At 37.8% G+C, this 25,530-nt stretch overlaps 1 protein-coding gene across 3 annotated transcripts in view; it reads left to right on the forward strand.

Moving 5' to 3' along the window:
- Positions 1-25,530, forward strand: part of LOC124163539 (nuclear pore complex protein Nup154-like) — an 82,209-nt gene that overhangs the window by 53,488 nt on the left and 3,191 nt on the right. For all 3 annotated transcript variants that reach the window (XM_046540508.1, XM_046540511.1, XM_046540510.1), the window contains exons 20-27: positions 1,505-1,667; positions 7,627-7,748; positions 8,498-8,665; positions 10,026-10,170; positions 19,437-19,520; positions 20,189-20,423; positions 22,448-22,568; positions 24,914-25,036. In XM_046540508.1, the coding sequence (XP_046396464.1) occupies positions 1,505-1,667; positions 7,627-7,748; positions 8,498-8,665; positions 10,026-10,170; positions 19,437-19,520; positions 20,189-20,423; positions 22,448-22,568; positions 24,914-25,036 (1,161 nt within the window). The remainder of the gene's footprint in view (positions 1-1,504; positions 1,668-7,626; positions 7,749-8,497; positions 8,666-10,025; positions 10,171-19,436; positions 19,521-20,188; positions 20,424-22,447; positions 22,569-24,913; positions 25,037-25,530) is intronic.

Genomic DNA, 25,530 nt, shown 5'->3' on the forward strand with positions numbered 1-25,530 from the left:
TACAATAAATGCGGGGGATTCCTGTTCGCAGCTTATTTCGTGGTGAAGAGATCCTAATTGGGGTAAGGCGCGTGACGGATCGGCGGCAGGTGAAGGAAAATAGGTTTCGTAGGAATACCCAAAGAAATGCAAGGACCCTTTCATTCAGCATTCACACAAACATATTCAAAAGTAAGGAACATGTTACATGAGATATTTAACCAGAAGAGTGAAAATGATTGGGTTAGTGATGAATGGATGAGATAACAAATGATTTATGCACTTGGCATTCGAAATTACCATGAAATAATAATAATAATAATAATAAAAAATATTTAACAAAAGTCAAAAATATATGCCGTTAAGCGGACTTGTTTCAATCATCAGACTTTGTTACACTTTTTTAATATCTGGGAAGGAATAAAGTCTGTCCCAATTGCACATTTAAGTTCCGTTGCTGACTAAGTTTGAGAATCATGAGAAAAATGTCTGAGGCGTCGATGAATTTCACAAGGTGCCTTAACAGTGGCGTATTGCTGCATACGGGGACAAGTACATGGACAGGGATGGTATCACTGGGGTCAGGGCAATGTAACTTTACGTGACCTGGATGACCACCGGATGACTCCGTTCCTTGGTGCCGTGGTTCGGGTTGGACGCAGGCTCGTCTATTTCTGTGCGGCCTCCTTTTTTCTTGGAGACGGCAATGTGCGTGGCCTGGCTGCCCCTGGAACCTCCTAGTCGACCACTTTCGGATTTCAGAGTGGATCCTCCGACTTGGCTTCCCGTCTTCTACGCCGATCGCTGTCTTTCGCCTCACTTTTTCTCGTAGTGCATAGTCAGCAACACGATTTACAATTCTCTCTTTTTTCTTCGGTGCGTTCAGCTTTTATACACTCCCATCGGGGAGTGAGGGGGTTCCGATGCACACGCAACTCATACACAAAAAAATAGGGGGAAACCTTGGGCCATTCAACGGGGCTGACCTCCACTCACACCGACTCACTCATCCACTCCACCTTGCATACTTGGGTAGGAAAAAGGGGAGGAGGAGGATGGGAAACGGGTGAGGACGGTGAACAAGGGAATAAAGGCTAGGGTTGGGACGGCCACAACCGTCACATTATATTAATTTTTAACTGCATAATTAATCTTTATTTTTTTATTTCAGAGTTTCGTTGCTGCATAAATATTAATTTGAGAAATTAACTTCCTCAAGCCTATATTTCTGCTCAAATTTCTGGTGGATAGGCGAAAGCTCATATATTGGCCCTCAGCACTGAGAGGAATGAGCAAAAGTGCTTAGCTTTTACATTTTTTTTTCATTATGACTATAATATATTGTATCACGATATACCTTGCTGATTTTCTATGAAAACTTCGTGTACAACTTTTTTTCCATTGATACAAAATCTGGGAAATTAAAAAAAAAAATGGGACGAGATCAGAGAAATGGAAAGTTGGTTTGAAGGGTGAGTAATTGATGGTATTACTTCTCATCGCACTTCTGTTATTCTCTTTTCAGGATGGATTGTTACAAGGAGGTGACTCTCCTGTTGGACCAAGCGTACGGTGGCTCTTCCTCCATGAGCGCCATGCACACCTCTCCACCCTCCCCCATCTCATCCACAATTGCATCGTCAGCTGTTGACCAGTCTTCTGGCACACCTTTGCATGTGAAAAAAGATGTGAGTTATTGTCCCGTGTTATTTTTTAACGACTGGTGACCTAACACCCCATGCCACACGCCTATTGAGGCAGATTGCAGGCTAGAATGTAGATGTACTCAAATTATTAGATGCATGGTTTATTACACAAAATACCTTGATGCAGTTTCTACAAAATCCTTACGTACAACTGCTTTGCCTTAGCTCACTTGGACCCATGACCACATGTTTTTCATAAATGGTAAATGATAATAAAAAATTATTATTTGCGGTACTCCGTAGGCAAAGTCTTCGCGCAACTAAACAAGCTCCTGCAGTTAGTCTGTAAAAATAAAAAATCAGGTTCCACTATCTTACTTCGGTTTTTTTTTATTCTCAACCATTAGTCAAAAGAGACTCATCAAAGTAAGTCAACAAACCCTTGACTACCAAAGTACATTGTAATTTTTCCGTTGATAAAAAACTGCATTGTCCGCGAAGATACGAAATTGCATATTTTATAGAATCTTAACAAATTATGATAAACTGAACCCATTGTATTGTAATTCGGTTACAAATGATCAAATTATAACATAATGGTGTCCAAATAATGTGGCATGTACTTATTACAATTGTGACCCTGTAGCTATCTTCAGTTTGATGGTGGGTGTGACTGTGTTCCTGTATTGCATTTGTAGTGGAAATTGAGAAATACCTGAGTATGTTTTTCACTGCAGGGGCTTGTAATTTGCAATTTTTGCTCGTGTTCCCCGAATTTTATTTGCCTCTTTTAATAGGACAGTATTTGGGGTATTTAGTTCAAGGTGAATAATAATTAGTGATGGGTCGGTTCGATTCCTCGATTCTTCGATTCCTCGATTCTCGGCCAAGAACCGGAATCGAAAACGAGTACTTGCCAAGGCGAAAAATCGATTCCGATTCCAGCAGTTCTTCAAACAACAAAATATACGACCGCATTTCCAATAGTCGTTTGAATTTTCGCGCCACGTAATCGTAATAACAAAACACATATCTTCTTGGGATGTGCGAGTACTCGAAAATTCAAGTCGATCGAGTAGTTGGTACTCGACTCGAGCGTTTCGAGTAGCATTACGGATGTCGAGTCGAGTAGTTAAGGTTACAGAGCTTTCGAGGCTAGTAGGTCCAGCAATCTGCCGACAGGAAGCGCTATCATGAAACTCATGTAATAGTGCAGGTTTTAAAGCCGATAAGTCATTCTAATGCATTGGCCTAGTAGTTTCAGCTTGCCGAATACACTATTGTTGTTGTCGACGTGGGCGCCGAATACCTTTACGCCAGCCGCGGCAGCCGATCGTCTTCCTACCCCGCGCACACTGGTCCGAAATCGGAAAAAGCTGGAATAAAGTCCAAAATGACCTTTTTGGGGATAGAGACTTGAAAATCAGCGTAAATACTCATTAATCATTACCAAATATTGCTTTATATGCCATTTTACATAAATGCGAACCTTCTGTGAGATACAGAGGCCCAAACATGACCAATTTTTCAATACCACACGAGATATCGTTTTCCCTCAAAAAATCTTTGAATTTATCCAAGTGGTTTTGCGTTGGCATGAGTTTTGTGGAATAAAAAACGCAATATTCCTTTGATCTGGTGCTTTGCCTATACTTTCAATGACTTTTGAAGATTTTGGCTCTCATCTGTCTGGTTTTACAACGCAAAATGGCCGACCCGTTTTTCACGTGAAATTTGACATAAAGTAGACATTATCTTTCGTTTACGAAAAATATAACTCGGAAAATTTGAACCGCAATATAAAGTAGAGATTTCTAAAGAGTACTAAGTAGAAATCTTGAAAAGAAAAATTGCGACGAAGGAAATAAGAGCGATTTTTCAATCGCGCGTCAAGGCTGACCTACACGCCGCGGACCTCTGAGGCTCGGTAACTGAGGCCGATTTTTCAAGTTTTTTAAAACATTAGTCCTGAAAATCGTCATTTAAAGCATGGATAATCGTCTTCATTGACTTAAAACACTAAATAGGATGTTAAAAAGGATTATGTATAGATCGACTAGACCATTTAGCGCGCATTACTCGAGTGAAAATACTAAGGATTGGATATTTTTCGGAACCATCCCGCGCGTAAGAAATATGCCTCGGGTATTGAAGTAAAGTGAAGAGATTAAGTCAGTATGCTTAAGAGAGAGAAAAATGAACTGTTTCCGTGAAAGGCAACAAGCGATACCCTTTTTCCCTTTCCACCCTCTCCGAGGTGAGTCGCGCGGTAGGGGGAGTTTTCACACCACATGGCTCTTTTAGCCTTTTCTATTACTGCGTCCGTCCGATGTAATATTCATTTGTAGCGTTTAGTTTCTTTCTTGAACTTTAAAAAGCAAGAGATTTAAAGGTTGATTGAATGACGTGAGAAGTATAGCATTTTTTTTGGCTCTACAAAACTAAAGTTTAGTTCTATAGTTGTTCGCTTCGTCCACTTGAATTCCATTAAGATTCAAGATCCAACAAATCGTTGATATAATTTTTAATAAAAATTCCTAAGTCTCCGAAATCCTTCAATTTTGGTGGGAAAGTACTTGCCCAATAACACACATGTGTAGCAAAAGGCAATTTTCTGCAGGCAGTAATACTGTAACTGGAGACGTCAAAACCTGCTGGCTGAGCATGTAGAACAGTGGCGGATACAGATGGGGGGCGCAGGGGGCGCGTGCCCCCCCCTTGCGGGTCCGCCTGTATTGCCGAACATTGCAAAACCACAATTGTAACTTTTTTATATCATAAGATGGCATTGTCTTTTACATGTTTATAATCACTTTAAATAAAATTTTCATATACTTTGCCTGTGACTTGATCATCTTTTATCACGATAAAAGTAAAGACAACTCAATATATGTTGCGCCCCCCCCTTGAGTTTTTTCTGTATCCGCCACTGATGTAGAATAATTGGATTTTCTGCTTGAGAATTTGGAAGGGCCAAATATTACATGATTCATATACGTAGTATGTAATCTTTATTACAGCTATGAAAATTCCTGTACTCAGGGCTCTCCCTTGTAGTTTGGATACATATATATATATATATATTGTCGACATATTATGAGTGCCAATATTCTAAAGTAATACCTATCATGTAACACCACTTTTCAGGTATGTTCTGTTTTGAAATTTAGCTATTATATTTTAATTGCATAGTAATGATATGAACGATTCTTTTGTGAACTGACTCTTTCACAGAGTAACATTTAAAAAAGTAGTTTTCTTGTTGCCTGGAAGTGATATTTTTCTTGGAACCTATGGCATCAGAATCGATGGAATCGGTATCGGTAGAATCGGAATCGAAATGTCAGAATCGGAATCTGGATCGGAATCGATAGAATTTTGGAATCGACCCATCACTAATAATAATAATTATAATAATAATGCTTTATTTGCCATGATAGATCAGATACATAGAAATACATAACCGATATATGGCACGTCAGAAAAAAGAGGAATTTAGATACATATTACATGGATTTAAAAAAATAAATATTAAAAACACAGACAAGTTTACATAAGTGGCATGAGCTGTACATGGAAATGGAAATACTTTAAGACTCGAGAGAGTCATCACTCATAAATTCATTTACAGAGTAATACATTTTTTCCAGTAAAAAGTCTTTAAGTTTTACCTTGAGGAGACTGGCACTTTGCATATTTTTCAATTTCTTAGGTGATTTATTGTAAATTCTGATTCCCATTTCACTTGGGCCACATTTCAACCTTTCAGTTCTTATACAGAAACAATGCAGGTCATTTTTCCTTCTTGTGTTATAAGAATGGATATCAGAATTAGTGGAGAACTGAATCAGGTTTTTTCTAACATGCAAAATAAGCTGGAGTAAGTATATGCAGGGGAGTGGGAGGATTTTTAAGAAATGGAAAATGGGCTTGGAGGGAGATTTAATTTGATGGAAAGTAATGATTCTTATAATTCGTTTTTGCAATTTGAAAATTTCACCCAGGTGATGGGATGCACCCCAGAACAGTATGCTTTGTAGCACCCTAGTGTGGAATTCTGCATAATAGAGTTTTAAAAGAACTTCAACGCCTGTTGTATATCTCAGTTGCCTAAATAAGTAGCAGCTTGAATAAAGCGTACTCTTTATGCCCTCAGCCAGAATTTCCCATGACATATTAGCTGTCAGAAGTATCCCCAGGAATTTTACCTGATCGGTTTGTACGATAGACTGATTGCCCATTTTAACTAAACAGCTTTCATTTACATTATTGTAATAGGTGAACTTTGACATTTGGGTTTTGTTTGCATTTATTTGTAGTCCATTGACTTGACACCAGTTCCTGATATTTTCAGTAGCTGTGTTTGCTTTTTTCATAAGGTGAGGGTATGGTGGGTCTGATATTATGACGTTGGTGTCATCGGCATAAAGGATTGGGGTAAGGCCATTTATATTGCTGACAGCAAGAGGAAGATTGTTAATGTACAGTAGGAAGAGAAGTGGGCCTAAAACAGATCCCTGTGGAATGCCCAAGGCAACTTTTTTTTGGAGGGGAGGCATATTTTACTCCATTGACATTGAGTGATAGAATTTGTGAGCGATCACTGAGGAAAGAGGCAATCCATTTGTTTGGTTCCCCTCTGATTCCTAGTCTTTCCAGCTTCCTAAGGAGTATTTGGTGGTTAACACAATCAAATGCTTTGGATAAATCAAAAAATAGCCCTAAAGTTTCATTTTTACAATCAAGGGCCTTCAAGGCTGAGTTGACTGCTTCATAGGTCGCAGTTAGAGTAGATCTTCCCTTTCGGAAACCATGTTGGAATGGAGAGAGTATGCTATGTCTTTCCAGGAAAGAGGATAGTCGATCAACATCTGATTCACAATGGCCACAGATTTGTTGAACTGCTGTAATATGACCCTAGTATTTGTACCCTACAATTGAGGCCTTGAGAATGGATTTACAAGTGATCGCTGCATTATCTTATTAAAAGTTAATTATGTTGTTGTTTGTTTAATTACTAGTTGTGCATATTCCTATACTGTGGGCTTTTCATGTACGAATCCAGAAAAGTCCTTTTTGTGCAATTGATGTCATAATTTCTTATGCATGTCGGATATATCTTGTTATTATCCTTTATCTGCAGGGCGGTAATGATGATGGTCTGCCAAACTTGTTTCACTGAGGGTGAAATTTGCCATGAAAAAAATGTTTGGTTTAGATAGGATTCAATCCTGGACCTCCCAATTACAAGTCAGGTATGCTAGAGTTCATTTGAAATATCTTTGCAACTGAGAGCGGCTGGGCCAAATTGCTTGCGGGGTGAGGGTGGAGGCCAGAAGACTTCCTGAAAACCAAACAAAACACAATAGGCAGAGCCTAATCTCCAGGAGATGTAGACGCTCTCAGACCTCTGTGGTGTACGCTTTGTCAATAAGTAAGCTGTGTTGCCTAGTGGGAAAAAGGTTTTTTGAGACTTCTCTGAGAGTCTTTCATTTCCATGCTCTGACAAAGTCTCTTGAGAAAACATGGCAACGCCCACCTCTCTATTCTCAACCCTCATCCCTTGTGCGGTAGGTCGTAGGTCCCACCTCCTGTCGTGATGCCATTGTATACATTCTAAGTTTGCACAACTGGGCCAGTCGCAAAGATATTTGAAAAGAATCATATGAGTTACACCATACCTGAGCCACAATCGTGAGATGTGGGTTCAAATCCCGGCTTAGCCAAATGATTTTTTCATGGCAAATTTAACATTTGTGTTTAGGTTTGCGTATTTTTTTCATCTGCTCAGCAAATTAACTCATCAGATATACACTGTGTACACTGTGATCATTTCACTCTTCATTGTTTTTGCTTGCACATAATATGGATGAAGTTATCACCAAGCAGTGTTGTTGTTCATTGATTTCCTAAAATTTCATCAAGCTAGTTAATGTTTCACAAAGGCTAATTGTATCATAAGTAACGTTTTTTTTCAAAATTCCATGATTCCTTTGTGCAGGCAAAGTGGCTCCTGAACGCCGCCCTTGATTCTGATGACTGCCTCCTCCACGTTGCCATTTACGAGTGGATGCTGCAGCGAGAACTCCACACAGAGCTCTTGCACACCACAAAAATCACCAGGTTGGTCTAATCCGCCACTCCTGATGCTATGTTTACCTATCAAGTCACGAGTTTTTCAATTTTGTTTCACCATTCCCATTTAATCTTTCAAACTCAAGGCTTTTTCTTTGGTCATTCATAGTAAGGGATTGACCTTTTTCTTTAAGTGCTTGGCCTTTACATATACTCTGGTCTTTGTATGTGTATTCACTCACTCTAGGATTCAGTGCAAAGGATATTGAAGATTGGTGAGAGTAAAGCAAGCTCACTTGGTCTAACAAGAAACACTCCTGAGGTGTGTGCTCCACAGATTTTAATTAAAATTGATGGGATAGAAGTGTTTAGTAATTAAAGCAAAAATGGTTTTTACTTTGGTGTTGTTTCTTTTATATACATATATTATTTTTTTAACTATATATATTATTTTTTATTTATACACAATGTTTTGGAAAAATGAGATGCACGTAGCGCGTAATATAAATAGTTCAAGTCAATATCAATAAACATAGAAACACAAAAAAACGTAACACTCACACAGGAAAATAAACTCGAAAGCTTCCGAGTTTATTTTCCCATGTGAGTGTTCCCTTTTTTTGTGTTTCTATGTTTATTATGTTTATTGATATTGACTTGAACTATTTTTTATTTATATATATTCGTATTGTGAACTTTTCACCTACAAGTCCAGAAAAGTCATTTTGTTGAATTGATGTCGTAATTCCTGATGAATGCCTGCTATTTTTCATTCCTGTCATTTCTCTGTGGGGCAGTCGTCATGGTGGCTCTGCTAGAGTTAGTCTAGAGACGTACCTGAAGCGAGCGGCGGAGACTGATCGAGAATCCCTTCCAATCCAGGACCTCTTGTGGAAGTATTATGAAAGCATCAACAACCATGCAATGGCTGCCAAAGTTCTTCATGGGTTAGCGACTGCTTCGAGGTAAGATTTCCTTGTACATCAATTTATATAAGATCCTTAACCCTTTTAGTGCGGCACGCCGATATATCGGCTTTTACCGCTCGGCTGAAAAGTGCAGCGCACCGATATATCGGCTTTTACGTTATTGTTGTTAAATTTGAGGACATTGACATTTTAAAAAACTTATATATCAGTAAAGGTATAAAAATTTTGTGATTATTGTCCAATTTAATCTCATTAATTAAAAAAAAAAATGCTTAAAGATATCTAAAAAATTAACTATATAATGTTTATTTTTCCTAGTTGCTACATTTTATCAAAATACCCTCCGCATTTTTCGACTGCACCCCGGGAAGAAGGATAGCACTAAAAGGGTAATAAATCGTTAATATTATTTTTAATATAAATTCCTGAGGTTCCCAAATATTGCGGTTTTGGCAAGAAAGTACCTGTCCAGCCCCACAAGTGTGTGGCAAAAGTCAATTTTATCCAGGCAGTAAGTAATACGGTAACAGGGAGACGTCAAAACCTGCTGCCTGAACTTGTAGAACAATTGGTTTTTCTGCATGAGAATTTGAAGTGATTTAATATTACATGATTTATGTAAATTATCTTTATTACAATTGTGCAAATGCCTTTACTCTGGGCTCTTTGTTACAGTTTGGATACATATGTTAATTAAATTGTCAATATAATGCATTGTTGTATTGTATGGATCAGAGATTACCAGACTCGAATCGATGCTCACGAGTAGTTTTCAATTCAAGTTTTTGATACTCGACTCGAGATCAAAAAGTACTACTTGCACATCTCAAAAGGTGTGTTTTTGCCTGGTTGCAAAGTCAAATTTCTTTTGCCTTGTCACATTTTTTTATCATATTCTTCTCGTATCCTGAGTTCTAAGATTTTGAAATCCCTGGAATTTTATGTATTTTAATTTTATCCGCTTTTGACTATTGCTACAGAATAAAGTAAATTCCTTCACTTTTTTAACTGTTGATCTTTTTGTATGAGTGCTGTTATTGTCAGACCGTTTTGACACTTGTCCCTTCAACAGTCAGCCAATCATTAAAATGATTTGGCCCGACGTGGCCCTTCAACAGTTACCCTTCGATGCCTGTTTGGCAAGGTGAGGTAAGACACTGTGAGAAGCAAGTGTGACTTATTTTGTTTACACCCAGTGGTAATATTAACATTACATAGTGTCCTACATATACGGGAAGATAGTCTACATTTATTTCCTCTGAAATATTTAACATTGTACCCTGAAAACTAAAATATCTCAGAGAATTTTCAAATGCCCAGCTGCTGCACATCGTTTTCTAATGTTCTCCCCATGATTATTGATGATTGCATTATCAAATGAAACGACATCTTGCAGCTCTGTGACATTGGACCAAAGGATCACTTACCTGGCGCGTGCAGTCATGTGCATGAGAAGCGATAATGTTGGCTGTGCACCATCGCAGGGAGTCTTTCTGAGAGAACTTGAAGATCAGCTGGAGGTGGCCAGAATCCAGCAAAAGGTGTGTGTACATAATGGCTAGAGATACATGAAAATCACACTTTCATTTTTATTTTATCGCACTTTCAATAACAGTTTATCGCATTTTGTAGCGTCTGTTTTTTATTTTCATAATGAGGTAGATGACGATGAAATGTAGTGAAACACAGATATATGACAAAATACAGAATATTTTCAATAATTATGTTGTAGAACAATAATAAATTAAGGAATAAGACATATAGTGGCGGAGGTGTAGCTTGCCCGCGCCCACTTGTAGTTCGCGGCCACGTATTGTTCCAGCCAACTAGCAGCTGGCCATTCGCTCACATGCTTTAAGCGGTGAGTGTCGACGAAGCATTTAAACTGCGCTTGGCACAAAATGTACGAATTTTGCCATTGAAAAGGCAAATTTGCGTAAAAATATCATAAAAGTCCAGTCATCTCATCTACATCGCATTTATTTGCGCACATCGCATCTATATCGCATTTATCAAATTTGTGATTTTCACGCATCTCTAATAATGGCTAATGTGAGAAATTATTATTTTTATTTTTTAAGTATTCTACTGGTTAACTCATTTGATGCATAGCTCATTATTTGACGTAGTATTGTCCAACCCATTTCACAGACCACGTCGTCACTTGCCTTTTTCCCGGCCGTTTATTCTTTTCTTCAGCCTTGTATGAGACCGTGTCAGCAGTGTTCTTGAGAATGACCTAAAAGTTGAGACACATTGTTAGCTACACAATAAACTTTTGGAAAAGTGGAATCTTTTTTTTTGTTAACTCAGGATGTTCTTCCTCCGTATCTCCCCTGCTTCCATTATTTTCCGTTACTCCTAAATTTGTTAAGCCTTCCATTGCTTGTAATAAAACATCACCTTTTTGCTTATTTGAAAGTTCATAGAGGCTTATATTTGATCGTCAGAAGACTAAGTGAAGTTCCTCTTCAATGTTGCTCCCCCTTTCACCGCAAGCAATTTTCCCATTTCACTCAAAATATAATGGCATTGATTGGTGATGATGATTGATCTTATGCCAGCAGAACCTTATGCATGTTCCTTTACTCTTACCTTATCTTTCATAATAGGGTGGTTTCCTTCATCAAAACAAACGGAAGGAATTGATTGCGATTCGTTACCCACCATTAGTGTATTCATAATTGTAATGTCTGCACATTAATATAAGGAGCCACTTTTAAGAACGGTCTTTATTCTCTAGATCCACACCATGACAACCCATAACAATTCAATAAACAAAACACACCAATACATCACATCTCCTCCCCCCATACTCCGAAGACCACCGTTCATAACAAATTCAAATTTAGCAACCTCCACAAAACTTTAACATCAGCAAACCTGAACTACTACACAAAAACAATATTCTTCCCAATGCACAAAAAAAAAAAAATAATACCTTGTAACATAGAAATCGACAGAAACAAACAATCATAATGAATAACATACATAAAGCATACAATGCACAATAACAATCAAATTCAAATTAACAAGCATGAACATCAAATAATATATAATGCTTACAAGTTTAACCTTTCCACCTGCCTGCGCTCTCGCACAGGGTAACGCCTCTCTATTCTCTGTTTTGGACTATCAGATTTAACTAATTGCCGTGAAGTTAAGTTAGGTGAAGTGACGTCATGCTGAGGCATATCAGACTTCAGCCTAGCGTATTCACTGCTAGAATGATGAGGCGGTGTATTCTTGGGACTGTACTGTTGAGATGGTGTGCTCTGCAGAGGTGACCCCCCCTCCTTCGACAGCCTGTCGTCTGTCACTCTAGGCAACAATAATTGTTCCGGTGGAATCACCTTATCAGATACAATTGAAGGCATGAGAGGCTCACTATTTAGGTCTATAATTTGATCGATATGACGTTTCCAAATGACATCATTCTTTAATTTCACCAAGTATGATACTGCACTCAGTCTCTTAACAATTACTGCTCCTATCCATTTATTTCTGCCTCTGAAATCCCGTACAACTACAGGTTGACCCTCAGATAACATTCTCGTCTTACAACCCCCATAATTTGCAACTTGCTTACTCTGTTTATTGTATACATAACTTTGAAGATTAGGTCTAATGAGATCTAACCTTGTTCTGATTGGTCGCCCAAACATTAACATAGCTGGCGTTTCATTAGTTGTTAAATGTACCGAATTTCTATAAACAAGTAGAAATTTATATAAAGCCATATTTACATTGTCATTACTACTTAAAGCTAGGTTAACACGCTTTTTTACATTCTTCACAGAATTTTCTGCTTGACCATTTGTAGCTGGATGGTAAGGTGGCGATAAGGTATGCTTAATGCCATTGCATCTTAGAAAATCCTTAAATTCACCAGAATTGAAGGGTGGACCATTATCTGAAACTATTTGTTGCGGTAAACCAAACCTTGCAAACAAAGCACTTAATTTTGTAATAGTCTGATTAGCTGATGTTGAGCTTACCTCTTCCACCTCCAACCATTTACTATGAGCATCTACTATAACAAGATATAGTTTGTTACTTACAGGCCCTAAGAAATCAACATGTAAACGTTCCCACACACTCTTGGGATACTCCCACACATGTAGGTTACACTTTTTAGGGTTCTGCCTCACAGACAAGCAAGGTGGGCAACTGTTGGCTAAATTCTCAATGTCTGAGTCTAAACCTGGCCACCAAAAATACGAACGAGCCATGGCTTTCATCTTAACAATGCCAAGGTGTCCGCAATGCAACTCTGTTAATAATGGCTTACGTAAACTATGAGGTACAACTATCCTATGCCCCCAAACAATAATACCATTTTCAATAGCTAATTCACCTTGCCGCTGGAAATACGGTTTTAATTCATTGTCCATATTTGAGTGGTTATTTGGCCAACCATACAATACATAGTTGTACACTTTCCTTAACAAAACATCCCTTTTTGTTTCCTCTATAACGTTATTAAAATCAACTGGTATGTCATTCTCTTGAATAAATTGCAAATAAGTACCTACATAATTTACATCCTCTGACTCAAACTGAAATTCTTTTACATTCAAAGGCAATCTAGATAAGCAATCGGCGTTTGCATTATCCTGTGATTTAACATATTTAATATCAAAGTCATAATTCGTTAAGAACAGCGCATAGCGCTGAAGTCTGCTTGCTGCATAAGCAGGTAAACCTTTCTTTGATCCAAAAATAGATATCAATGGTTTGTGATCAGTTATTAAAGTAAACTTTCTACCATACAAATATTGATTAAACTTTCGCACACCATAAATAATACCTAAAGCCTCCTTGTCGATGACACTGTACCCCATTTCAGCCTTTGATAAGGTCCTTGATGCATAACAGATTGGTTTCTCAGAACCATCCTTCTGTAACTGACTTAAAACACAGCCTAAACCATAGCTAGAACTATCAGTAGCTAATCTTACCGGTAGGTTAGGGTCATAATGTGCCAATATTGGAGCTGAAACTAATTTATTCTTGATTAGCTTGAATGCTTGTTCACACGAGATTGACCACTCAAAAACACTATCTTTCCTCAACAAACTATACAAAGGTGCTGCAATAGTAGATAAATGAGGCACATATTTTCCATAATAATTAACCATACCTAAAAATGCCTTTAATTGTGAAACATCAGTGGGAGTAGGCGCCTTTTCAATAGCGCTTATTTTAGATGGCGATGTACTTAGGCCATCCTCACTCAAAACATAACCCAAGTACTCAATTGACTTGCGAAAAAATTCACACTTCTTTTTACTCACACTGAGACCACTCACTTTTAATCTATTGCAAACTTCATATAACCTTTCCTTGTGAACATCATTATTTTCCCCAGTAATCAAAATGTCATCAAGGAAACAAACAACTCCTGGAATACCAGCGAGAATGGTTTCCATTATTTTCTGAAAAATACCTGGTGCAGAGGCCACTCCATAGGGAACTCTATTGTACATAAATAGCCCTTTTGTAGTACTTATAGTACACAATTTCTTTGATTGGTCATCTAAGCATATCTGCTGATAAGCTTGGGATAGGTCCATTTTGGAGAAAGTTCTACCTTTTTGTAACGTATTAAAAAGATCTTCAATCCTAGGTATTGGATGTCTATTGATGATTAGCGAATCATTTAGTGAAGAAACCCTGAAATCTGCACACAAACGTAATTCCCCGGTTTTTTTTACTATTGGAACAATGGGACTTCCCCATTCACTATCACTCACAGGTGACAAAATACCTTCCCTTACCAATCTATCTATCTCAGCCTCTACCTTGTTTTTCAGGGAGAAAGGTATCGGCCTAGGCTTCAGAAATCTAGGCACAACAGTATCTTTTAAAACTAACCTAGCTGGCTCACCCTTATAACAGCCTAATTTATCAGTAAACACCTCTGGAAACTTTTGATATAAACTATTAACTATTTTAAATTCTGCATCTATTATACTACATACATCCCTACTATGCTCTGAGTTAGTGCTCATAATAATATTACTAACCCCACTAGGTATTTTAATTACCAACCCAAGATCACGGATCCAGTCTCTGCCCATTAAAGGATTTGCTCCCTTAGCTATTACATATAAGGATAACTGTTTACATATATTTCTATATTTTACCATAATGCTCAATTTCCCTAATGGTTTGATAGGCTGGCTTGTATATGAGCTTAATACCAAATTGGTACTTAGTAACTTTACTGAAGTAAAATTGTCTTGATAACATTGTTCATTTATGACACTGACACAAGCACCACTATCTACTTCAAAATACAAAAGCTTATCTTCAACTTGCAATTTTACCATAATAGGCCTTACCCTATCATTGGTTTCATCAACCTCATTAGCTTTACTTACATTAAATAGATTAGTTAAATCATATATATAATCATTAGTTGGCTTATTTTGCTTGGAATCGTCAGTAGTAGGCTTGTTTAGCATACAATCATTAGAATCACAGGGTTCACAATAGTGATTAGATGGCTTAGTACTAAAATTATTAGGCTTTGGATTTGACACACCCCTATCTTGACTTCGACAAACCTGTGACAAGTGGCCTACTTTGCCACACTTATAGCACTTGTATGACTTGAATTTACACATATTGGCCCTATGGCCTGACTTTCCACAACAATAACACTTTACATCACTAGACACTCTCTCCTCCCTCCTAGTTGTGTCCTCCCTCCTTTGGTTTGTGGGACGTTGTTGTTGCCGGTTCACGTGAGAACAGCTGCCACTGCGATGCGTTGTCCCCATAGCCGCCGACGTCGTCGCCAAACCCTTCCGCCTGGCGTTGTAGTTAAGTTGACTTGTTTGTGGATTCCCTCGCGCCATCAACGTCGCTGCATCGTGGTCAGCCATCTCCATGTTGGTAGCTATCGTTACTGCCTTTTCAAAAGTAAGATCTGTTTCCCCCAGCAGCCGCCTCTTAATTGCGTCACTACGGATACCGCTGACCAGTCTATCTCTCAAATAATCCGACAGATTATTTCTAAATTCACAAAACATTGAAAGTTCCTTTAACTGTACCACATAATCGGAAATTGACTCGTGCTCCCGCTGGCTCCGTAAACTAAACTTATAACGCTCCGAAATAAATGATGGCTTTGGACTTAAGTGCGTTGTTACTAGCTGCACTAATTGTTCAAATGTCTTAGTTGCCGGCTTATCTGGTGCACACAAATTTTTTACTAAATTGTAAGTTTTATGCCCAATTACTGTTAACAAGGTAGGCACTTTTTTCTCGTCCTTAATGTCGTTTGCATCAAAAAATAGTTCTAAACGCTCAATATACGAAGACCACGTCTCTTCAGCCGCGTCAAATGCATTCATTGAGCCGATGAGTCCCGCCATTTCGCCGTCACCAAAAAATCTATCTTCCTGCACTCGAACTTGGTACTTTTACTATCACGATCACGCTCAATCACGGCTACGCCCTTCCGCTGTTGACCGTAATTACGTGGATTCGTGCTTCCTCGTCGCCAAATGTAATGTCTGCACATTAATATAAGGAGCCACTTTTAAGAACGGTCTTTATTCTCTAGATCCACACCATGACAACCCATAACAATTCAATAAACAAAACACACCAATACATCACAATAATATACAAATTATTTCGTTTTAGAAATACCGGTTTAGACGAATGGCAATGGTCCATTTTTATCCTCATTTGAAAAGGGCCAGATTGGCGCCCATGCGATGCCACTCCACGTGACGTCACAGGGACCTAGTTTCTATATGAGAAGATAGGAGTTATACATCGTCTGAGGTTACCAATGCATACATGAGACACAGAGCTCAGGGAAGCATCTCTCAATAATCACCCATTAAAGTTACCTGAGTTCGGAAATTTTCCTTCGTTTGATAGGGTAATTATAATCCTTATTTCAGCCAAGTGCTACCTGCTATCAATTATTGGTCCGAGTGCCATGACGAGACACAGACCTCAAGCCTGTGATTGGAAGACCGGTGACCAAAGAGCTCATCAATCCTTGCGAAAAATCAGACACCTCTTCACTCCCCTGCCCCCCTCCATTTTCCCAATCTCAACATTTATCCGGCTCTAAATTTTGCTAACGATAGTCGACGTAAATAGAACACGTTCATTGCTGCGTTTTCATTGCCGTCGTTTATCCGCGTTTGGTAAATTTTTAGTAAACGTGCGTTTGGTGATTTTTATGTGATCAATATTTATTCCCAAAATAAAATGCAGACCGTGACTTTGACGAAATATAGACCGTGAAAACCTGGAAAAAAACATGAATTTTATAATAGGGTAGTTTCCTTCATCAAAGAAAACGAAAGGCATTGATTGCGATTCGTTACCCACCATTAGTGTATTCATAATACAATAATTATTTGGTTTTTGAAATACCGGTTTAGACGAATGGCAAGGGTCAAATTTTATCCTCATTTGAAAAAGGCCAGATTGGCGCCCATGCGATTCCACTCCGCATGACGTCACAGGGACCTAGTTTCTACACGAGAGGATAGGAGTTATACATCGTCTGAGGTTACCAATGCATGCATGAGGCGCAGAGTTCAGGGAAACATGTCTTAATAATCACTTATTAAAACTGGCTAAGGTCGGAAAGTTTTCTTCATTTGATAAGGTATTAATAATCCTTATTTAAGCCAAGCGCTACCAGCCAGCAGGGTACTCGTCTACACGCTAGCAACCTGAGTCGTATCAGCGCTAAGCCTCGCCTCAAGGTCACCTCACAGGGCAGCAGCGGGAACCAGAAATACGTTACACGGAGAAATTTTCCGGCATTCATACTTACGCGTCACGTTTTCACGGGCTTGAAAATTTTCACTTTTCATTTAACCGCGAAAAATATACATTGTCATTTAAAAATCTAAAAGCGTGAAATACGTACTCCAGGAGTACAATCTTTCGATTTAGGCAATAAAAAAATAATAGGAAACCACCCTATTGTGTTTACAGTTGACACAGCCACGTTTACAGCTTGTTATATGTGATATCGTTAGCCCTTGTTAGCATTTATTTACAGTATTAATCATCTCTTCTAAATTGATCCTATGTCACTTCTTAGAAGCACCAACTTTACTCTCACTTTGACGTTCATCTGCCATAGGCTCAGAATCCAAAACCCTTCACTGTTGAAGTTTGTCACAAATCCAAGTCATGACATTGAGTGACAGAAAGAGACGGATTGATTTATACGTAAGTGGAAAGCTATCGTGCCTCATAATGTGGCCGCTAAGTTCTCCCATCTTCTCCTCAAGATTTTTAGAAGGCTCCTCTTTTTGTCCACTCTTCTAACCACTTCCTCGTTACTTACTTGATCCATTTTATCTTCATCAGCACCACATTTTGAATGCTACCACTCACCAACAACCAAGCCTTGCTTTCATGGAAAAACATTCTCCTAATGTGGCTTCTGATTGTACCCTTGCGTCTATCTTTGTATTCTCAGCTGTAAATAGATTCTCCTTTTTGTGGAATGCCCTTTTTGCCTACGCTATTGTACCGGCTTTTTCTTTCTTGCTTGCTTCGTCCATCATTGGTTATCGGCACTACACTATTTCAGCATTGAGACACTACTCATCTGCTCAACCTCCCCGTTATTCCTGTTTCCCAGGCATTATTGTCATGGCTCACTATCTTTCACTTACTATGCATTCTTTTTTTTTTTCATATTTTATTTCCATCTACCTATACAGTGAGTCCTCGTTTAACATCACTTACCGTTCCTGAAAAATGGGACGATAAACAAAATGACGTTAATCGAAGCATAATATCCCATAAGAAACAATGTAAAAAGTGAATATCGGCTCCTAGACCTCACAATTCCTACGCGAAAAAAATGCTAGCGTATCATATCTGGGGCATTTTTTACGGTGGGAATGCCAAACTATTGCATAAATACGAGTTCCTGTCTTCATCGACGACAATAGCAGCAGTGACGTAAATCCTTCTCCATTTTTGTATCTTCCCGCATTTGCTTTTCGGCTTCGCTATGGTGGTCGCCCGAGTGAGGGTCACCTGGGCATCATAATCGCTGAAACATCGTCGCAGTTACAGGAACCAAAATTATTGTGAACTCGGCAAAAAAGTGACGACAAAAACTCTACACGGAAAAATGCCTTGAAATCACTTCTTAGGTTCCTGAAAACCATTATGTCAAGTAAAACCTTGTGCACCTACGCAAGAATTCATTTTGCAGAAATTTTTGCTAAAACGGTAATCGCAATTAAGAATAAACACACCGTTTTACTTTTTGCTTACACTGACTATTACCGCCCACAAAACGAACAACCTGCAACGCCCGCCGCTTCGCCTATTTTTTCGCGCGAAATTTAAAAGACTTGACGTTATCGCGTAGCGTAGGTGCGATAAACGAATGTCGGTCTCAAAATTTTTGTGACGTTATCGCGAAATGACGTTAAACGGGGTGACATAGAACGAGGACTCACTGTATTATCACAGAATAGCAGTTATATACCAAATGGGTCTTTGTATTCTTTTTTTAAGTTTGGGGTGATTTATTTTATTTCCAATTATCCGTGGAAAACAGTACATCAGAGATACAAACAAATTATGTCACAAACTCCCATGCAGTAGATTGAGGTATTCCGGGCACCACCAATCCACCCGGGTGAGACTTCAACCAAAGATCTTTTGTTTGGAAGGCTAGGTCTTTATCCTGCCACTGCTGAGGCCAGCTTATTATGTGCATTATACTTATACATATCTGAGGTTTTCAATGATCTTTTACATTGTTGAAGTTTTTAATCATTTTTTACAGGTTTTGAATGCATTAAAGAAAGCCCATGGTTCAGCAGAGGAAGCCATCTCTAGACTTACAACTAAGCTGGTGGATATAACTCAGGTGAGACTCTTTGGTTTTACATCGCATGTACTTCAGAGTTTATCAACCTCATGGAGTCTAATTTTTTGCCTGCCTAATTGTGTGATTATGAAATATATTCATTGCATCAATTATGACAGCAATTGAGTATGATTGGATTATTTTTTATGGTCTAAATTCTTGTGTACGTGTCAAAGATGCCAAAGTCATCATAATGAAAGTGCCGTTACAAATGATAGAATGTGTTATGATTCCACCTCTTGTGTGTCATATCTACATTAATGCTATTATCAATCGATTGTGTATAATGTTGTTTTGTCAGGGATTTCATTAGTTTGTTTTTTTTTTTATAGATTCACTTTTGTTAAGGCCAGTTCATACGATACATTAACATTAACAAAATATGTGATGTCTGTTTGCATGAACAATTTTCGATTTTTGTGGAAGGGAAGATGTACGAATGCATTGATCAAATAAGAACAGGTTCTATTTTCTACACTTGCATTTGCACAAGTTGGGTGGTTATACGGCGCATTTTCGTGTTCATTCGAGCATGCATGCATTTACTCAAACATGTTACTATACATTGTAAACAGGCCTTTGGTTCAGTATATCAATATCAGTTGATCATTTTGCTGTAGTTAGCAGAAAATGTTGAAATAATTTCCAATGCCATTTCCCCTTTGCAGCTGTATGAAGACTTTGCTGAGCCATTTGGTTTGTGGCAGTGTAAGTTGGCCATCCTCCATTGTGTTGGGCACAATGATCCAACTTTTGTCGAGAGCATATGGGACTACATTCTGGAAACAGAACTGGCAGCAACGCCAGCGGCAGCGTCACCCGACAATCGAATGGGCCTCTTATTGGCAGAAGTGAAGGCACTCGGCACGGAATACAACCTATCCCCCAGATGTTTCCCTTTAAGTAAGCATCCATTTTTTTCTCATAAGTTTTTCGTAGGCTTGAATGTGCTTCATTCAGGGTTACCGCTTGCCAGAATTAGAATATTAATTAACAAGGGAATTAGATATTGGTCATGGGGAAATTGTATAAGTGTGGTAATTTTTTAATGACCTGGAATTAGTTTATTTTTCAATCACATTTGCCTTATTTTTAAGAATCTGTGATTTTCATGGCAGTAAATTAAAAGTCAATGGAAATTTTCCACTTGTACATTTCAATTTCACTTCACTCCTGATTTCAATGCACTTTGTATTATCCTAAAGTGCTATTTTTTTTCCTTTTTTTAGTCAAATATGATTTATGTTTTCTTTCCTGAAAGAGTGAAGCTTAAACTTAAAGCTTTGTATAAGGCTTTCTTTTATACTCAGCATGTTGGGTATTAAATGAAAGAACAGTGTTGACAATGGTTAAGCTAAGAAGTGCAAACCCATTGCAATGGAACAAAAGATCGAAATAGTACAGAGTGCATCTTGGCTTGAAAATTTTTGATACTGCTTGTTTGGAAGATTTGAAAAGTCTTTTTCTAATTATATCCTCTGTTATTTCAAAGAAGTATGATGAAGAGATGGATTAACTACTCATCAAATGGATTCACAATAATGATATTTTGACCAATTTATGCTGAAAAAAAATGTATTGAGTAATAGTAGCTGAAGTAACGTAGATTTTCTAAAAGAGGTAATTTAGTGTGGAATTCAATAATTCAGTTTCAGTTTACACTCTGAAGATAGTAGAAAATGTATTCAAATTAGTCATGCAGTGAAATTAAATTATTTATGGAAATTTGTCAGTCACTTCTAATTTGACCAATTTATGCTGAAAAAAAATGGATTGAGTAATAGTAGCTGAAGTAACGTAGATTTTCTAAAAGAGGTAATTTAGTGTGGAATTCAATAATTCAGTTTCAGTTTACACTCTGAAGATAGTAGAAAATGTATTCAAATTAGTCATGCAGTGAAATTAAATTATTTATGGAAATTTGTCAGTCACTTCTAATTTGCTAACATGTTGCAATTCCACCAGATTAAGCCTAAAAAACTCTTTGTATGCATTATGGTTGTTCTAATAGTTGAAACTTGGATGTGAATTATTTATCATGATCGTATATATAGGTTCCTCTTTCTCCTCTATCTGGATGCCAGTTTCGTTAGCTTTCATTAATCAAATGAGGTACTTTGGAAATGTGCATTTCATAAATGATGGTGTACCATTAATAAATCTGGGTATGTTTCCTAAATCTCTCTCTATGCTTAAGAATTAAATGCTCAATAGGAAATTCTCAAGATACGTCATAACTAGGGATGGTCGAATCGGATACTTTGGATCCAAATATCCGCGGATATTGCCCTTCATCGGATACATCGGATCTAAAGTCGCAGAAGACATCGGATCTGGATCCGAAATTTTAAATAATAGCATTCAGTGAATGCAACACCCCATAAGGGTGGAAAGAGTTCCGATTCAATCTTCGAATGCGCCGTCGCATGCGATTCTTGCCCTACTCATGAACCGTTTTGTTTGAAAGCTCTCGCAGCGGTTACGTCGGAGAATTTCAGCCGTGGAGAATAAAATACGACTGGCACATAATGTGACTCTTCCCAAAAGATTGAACAATCATCAGGAGAATCTCAACGTCAGGAATTTGAAAATGCATTTGAATCCGAAAATATCCGATACGAAAGATCCGGGTCCGAAAATCAAGGATCCGATCCGAATCCGAATCTGTCCATCCCTAGTCATAACATTGGTTTTTTTATCCATTCATTGTTCGTTTCATTGTTAATGTTGGTCTGATCAGCCCTGATAAAGAAAATTATGAAAAATATTACAATATTTAACTAAGGAATTTTGGATTTTTTTCTTAGCTTTTTTAATCACATTACATGTGAAATTATGTTTTTATTTTAGTATAATTATCGATGAATTTGTGTTTGCCCATAATTTTTGGTTGCTGAAATTTTTCTCTTGTTTTTCGCAATGTTTAGCATATATTACCAGGCAGTTGGAGATTTGTAGCTGTCGTCTTGGAGCAAGTCCTGAAATTGTTCATTTAGCTCTCGTTTCACTTGGAGTTGGTCTCCCTAAACTAATCAATATTTATGACAAGTAAGTAACCACATATACATGTACATATATACCTTGGTCATAGAGTATAATCAAAGGTATCCATTCAGATTACAGTAAGTCCTCAACCTAGAAAAGACTGACTCACAGCAGACTCCCGACTATGTGGCTGTGGATCATCTTTTTATGAGTTTCACACTTCTTTGAGGTTATCTGCAACCTTTATAAAAAAAATAAGATGGGGCGGAAAAATACTAGGATTTTTGCATTTTAACTAGAGATGGGTCATATAGCAATTTTCTCGAATTTGAATATTGAATACAAATACGTAATTTTTTTGAGAATACCTCACTTGAATATCGAATACTGCATTACTGAATATGCATTTTTAAACCAATTTTAAATACAAATGAAAATTAAAACTGAAAAAAAAATGGTGAACACGTTGCAAGTCATTCTGTGCAACTCCTAAATCCGGACGCAACTGTCACCCAAGGTCACATCAAACTTGCGCGCACAAAGCACTGCAAATTTTTTTTTTATTATATGCAAATTGAAGGCAATATTTTTAGTAATTCTATACTACGTTTTTTGCAAAACTTAAATTACATAAAGAAATGGCAATTAAGTTAAAGTTAGAATATGAAAACATAAGTTTCATGATGCTACAGTCAGAAAGATAACAGCTAATCTTGCGTGTATTTAAAAGTGTACATGCATTCTTCTTTATGTAATTTTTTACGGAGTCATCACCATTGTGCATATTTTAATGCTTACTTTCAATGATAAGTTTTCGTAAAAATATTATTGAACCAACCAAATGTGCAAACCTTCATGAAAGACATAACTATTGTTTACGGATTAAAAGGGAATCACAGACGATCTGTGCTGTGTATTCGAAATTCTAACAATTGATAGCTTTGCGTCATCGAATATCGAATAGTGTAAAAGCTCACTATTTGAGTTCTCAGTGATTCGACCCTGCCTAACGTCTCATCCCTAATGGAATTATTTTAATTTTGAGTGTACCGGGACCAGCCGCGGTGTCCAGTTTTTTGTGTTAGTTTTTATTTAGCTATAAATTCAACCGTTATGAAGTCCCGGTATACTTAAAATTAGTCAAGAGCAAACACCTCTGTGTGTTCTAAGTCCAGGCCTGCTCTCTAGCTGTGGTGCTGTGCACACGATTTGGACTGATTGTGGCATTATATGCTCAGCAGTCCATAACAAGGGCATACCCAACGAGGGTTTGGGGGGCAGCTGCCCCCCCCCCCCCCCCCACTAGGAGCAATAATCTTTAAGCAAAATCGGTACTGCATCGAAATGAAAGTATTCAACAAATTTTCTTTAAACCCACAAAAAATGATATATATTAGTATAAGATATGTAACTAAAATAAAACTATTGTTTCAAGGAAATAATCTCATGAATCCCATGGCTTGCCCCTCCCCCCCCAGTCATGATCCTGGGTATGCCCTTGGTCCATAACACCTAGTGTGGTTGTGTCCACAAATATCCACACGGACAAATGATGCCTCGGCAGCTTAAGTGGCTGAAGCACTCGACAGGAAATCGGGGGATCCGGGTTTGAATCCTGGTCAAGGAGAATGATTTTTTTCTCTGGATTTTTCATATGGAATTATTTTGTTTACTTACTGGCTAGGAATGTTTCTATTTTACTTGGACGTCTGCTCTGGTATTGCAGAAGGCAATGAGCAGCAGAAAAAAAACTGGTGAAAAGTTGCATATGCACCTGGGGAAAGTTTTTTGTGTTACTATTTACATATTTAGCTATAAATTCAACCGTTATGAAGTCTGGAGATGTACAGCATTTTGCCCACTTTCACTTCCTGCATGTAATGAGATTTTTTCAGCTCCAGCATTATCACACATGCAGCTGGAATATTTTATTTACTATATTTCTCTGATTATAATTCCCCCCCCCCCCCCTAATTTTGGGGCTTCAGTTTCGGGAAATATTTAAAGAATGCATTAGAATATAGTCCCCCCTTTACTTGTACCATAGGCATTTTTGGAAAAAAAAGGAGGGACTACATATATTGAGATAAATATGGTCATTATTTTTATGCAGAGCTGCATGCAGCGGGTAAACTGTACTTTTCAATAGGTACCTGGCTTTTTCAACTTGCCACAATTCTCGTCATGTCCGAGGACTTAAATGTATATCTCAAGTATCAATGCATGAATTATAGTCCTTTCTAAGGCTTCTGAAAATAAAAGATGTGCAATTTGCTCTGAATATTTTGAAAAAAAATTGTTTTCTCGTGTGTTTTATTGTGTGTTCTTGGTTGGGCTTGCCCTAATATTATTTGCCTGTATAAATTTCCTTCTATTCACATCCATTATTATCTTTGATTCATTTTCAGACTCATATCATCAAATGACCGAGTATGGCTAGCTATGGGTAATGAATTGCACCTGCTTGAAGCCCTAGTCAGCCTAGTGGACTCCTTCACCAAAAATCCTTCTCTTGTTGTAATGAGTGAAAGGTATGTATAATCTTTTCAGCATTCAATTTTTAAGTCACAGGAAGATGGGTGCTTGAGCTCAGTAAAAATTCCGAACTCCTCAAATGTTGCCATTCATTCTAAATGTAAAAGTTGATGATCTGATAAAATAGTTTATTGCATCTGAGAAGTGATGTGTTATCATGAAACAGTCTTTAATGTGTAAACCAAGTGTATTTAGAAAATAATGAGAATTTTTAAATTTTGCTGTTTTGGAGAGTCTGAAATTCCAAATTCTTTTATATTTGTTGGTATACGTGGTCCTGACGTATGATGAAAATTTCAGGTGTAGTCATTGCTTACTTCGTCTGTGGCTGCTAAGGTTAGGCGTGTTTTTTTTTGAGCTCAGTCATTTTTTGCTTGCACTTCATCGAATTTTTTGAATTTCATGAATTTTTGGCCAAAAATTAAAACAATGCTCCATCCTCCATATTCCTCAGACATGGCTGTGTGTGACTTTTTTCACTTCCATAAAT

This window comes from Ischnura elegans, chromosome 8 (assembly GCF_921293095.1).
Source record: "Ischnura elegans chromosome 8, ioIscEleg1.1, whole genome shotgun sequence".
Taxonomy (NCBI): domain Eukaryota; kingdom Metazoa; phylum Arthropoda; class Insecta; order Odonata; family Coenagrionidae; genus Ischnura; species Ischnura elegans.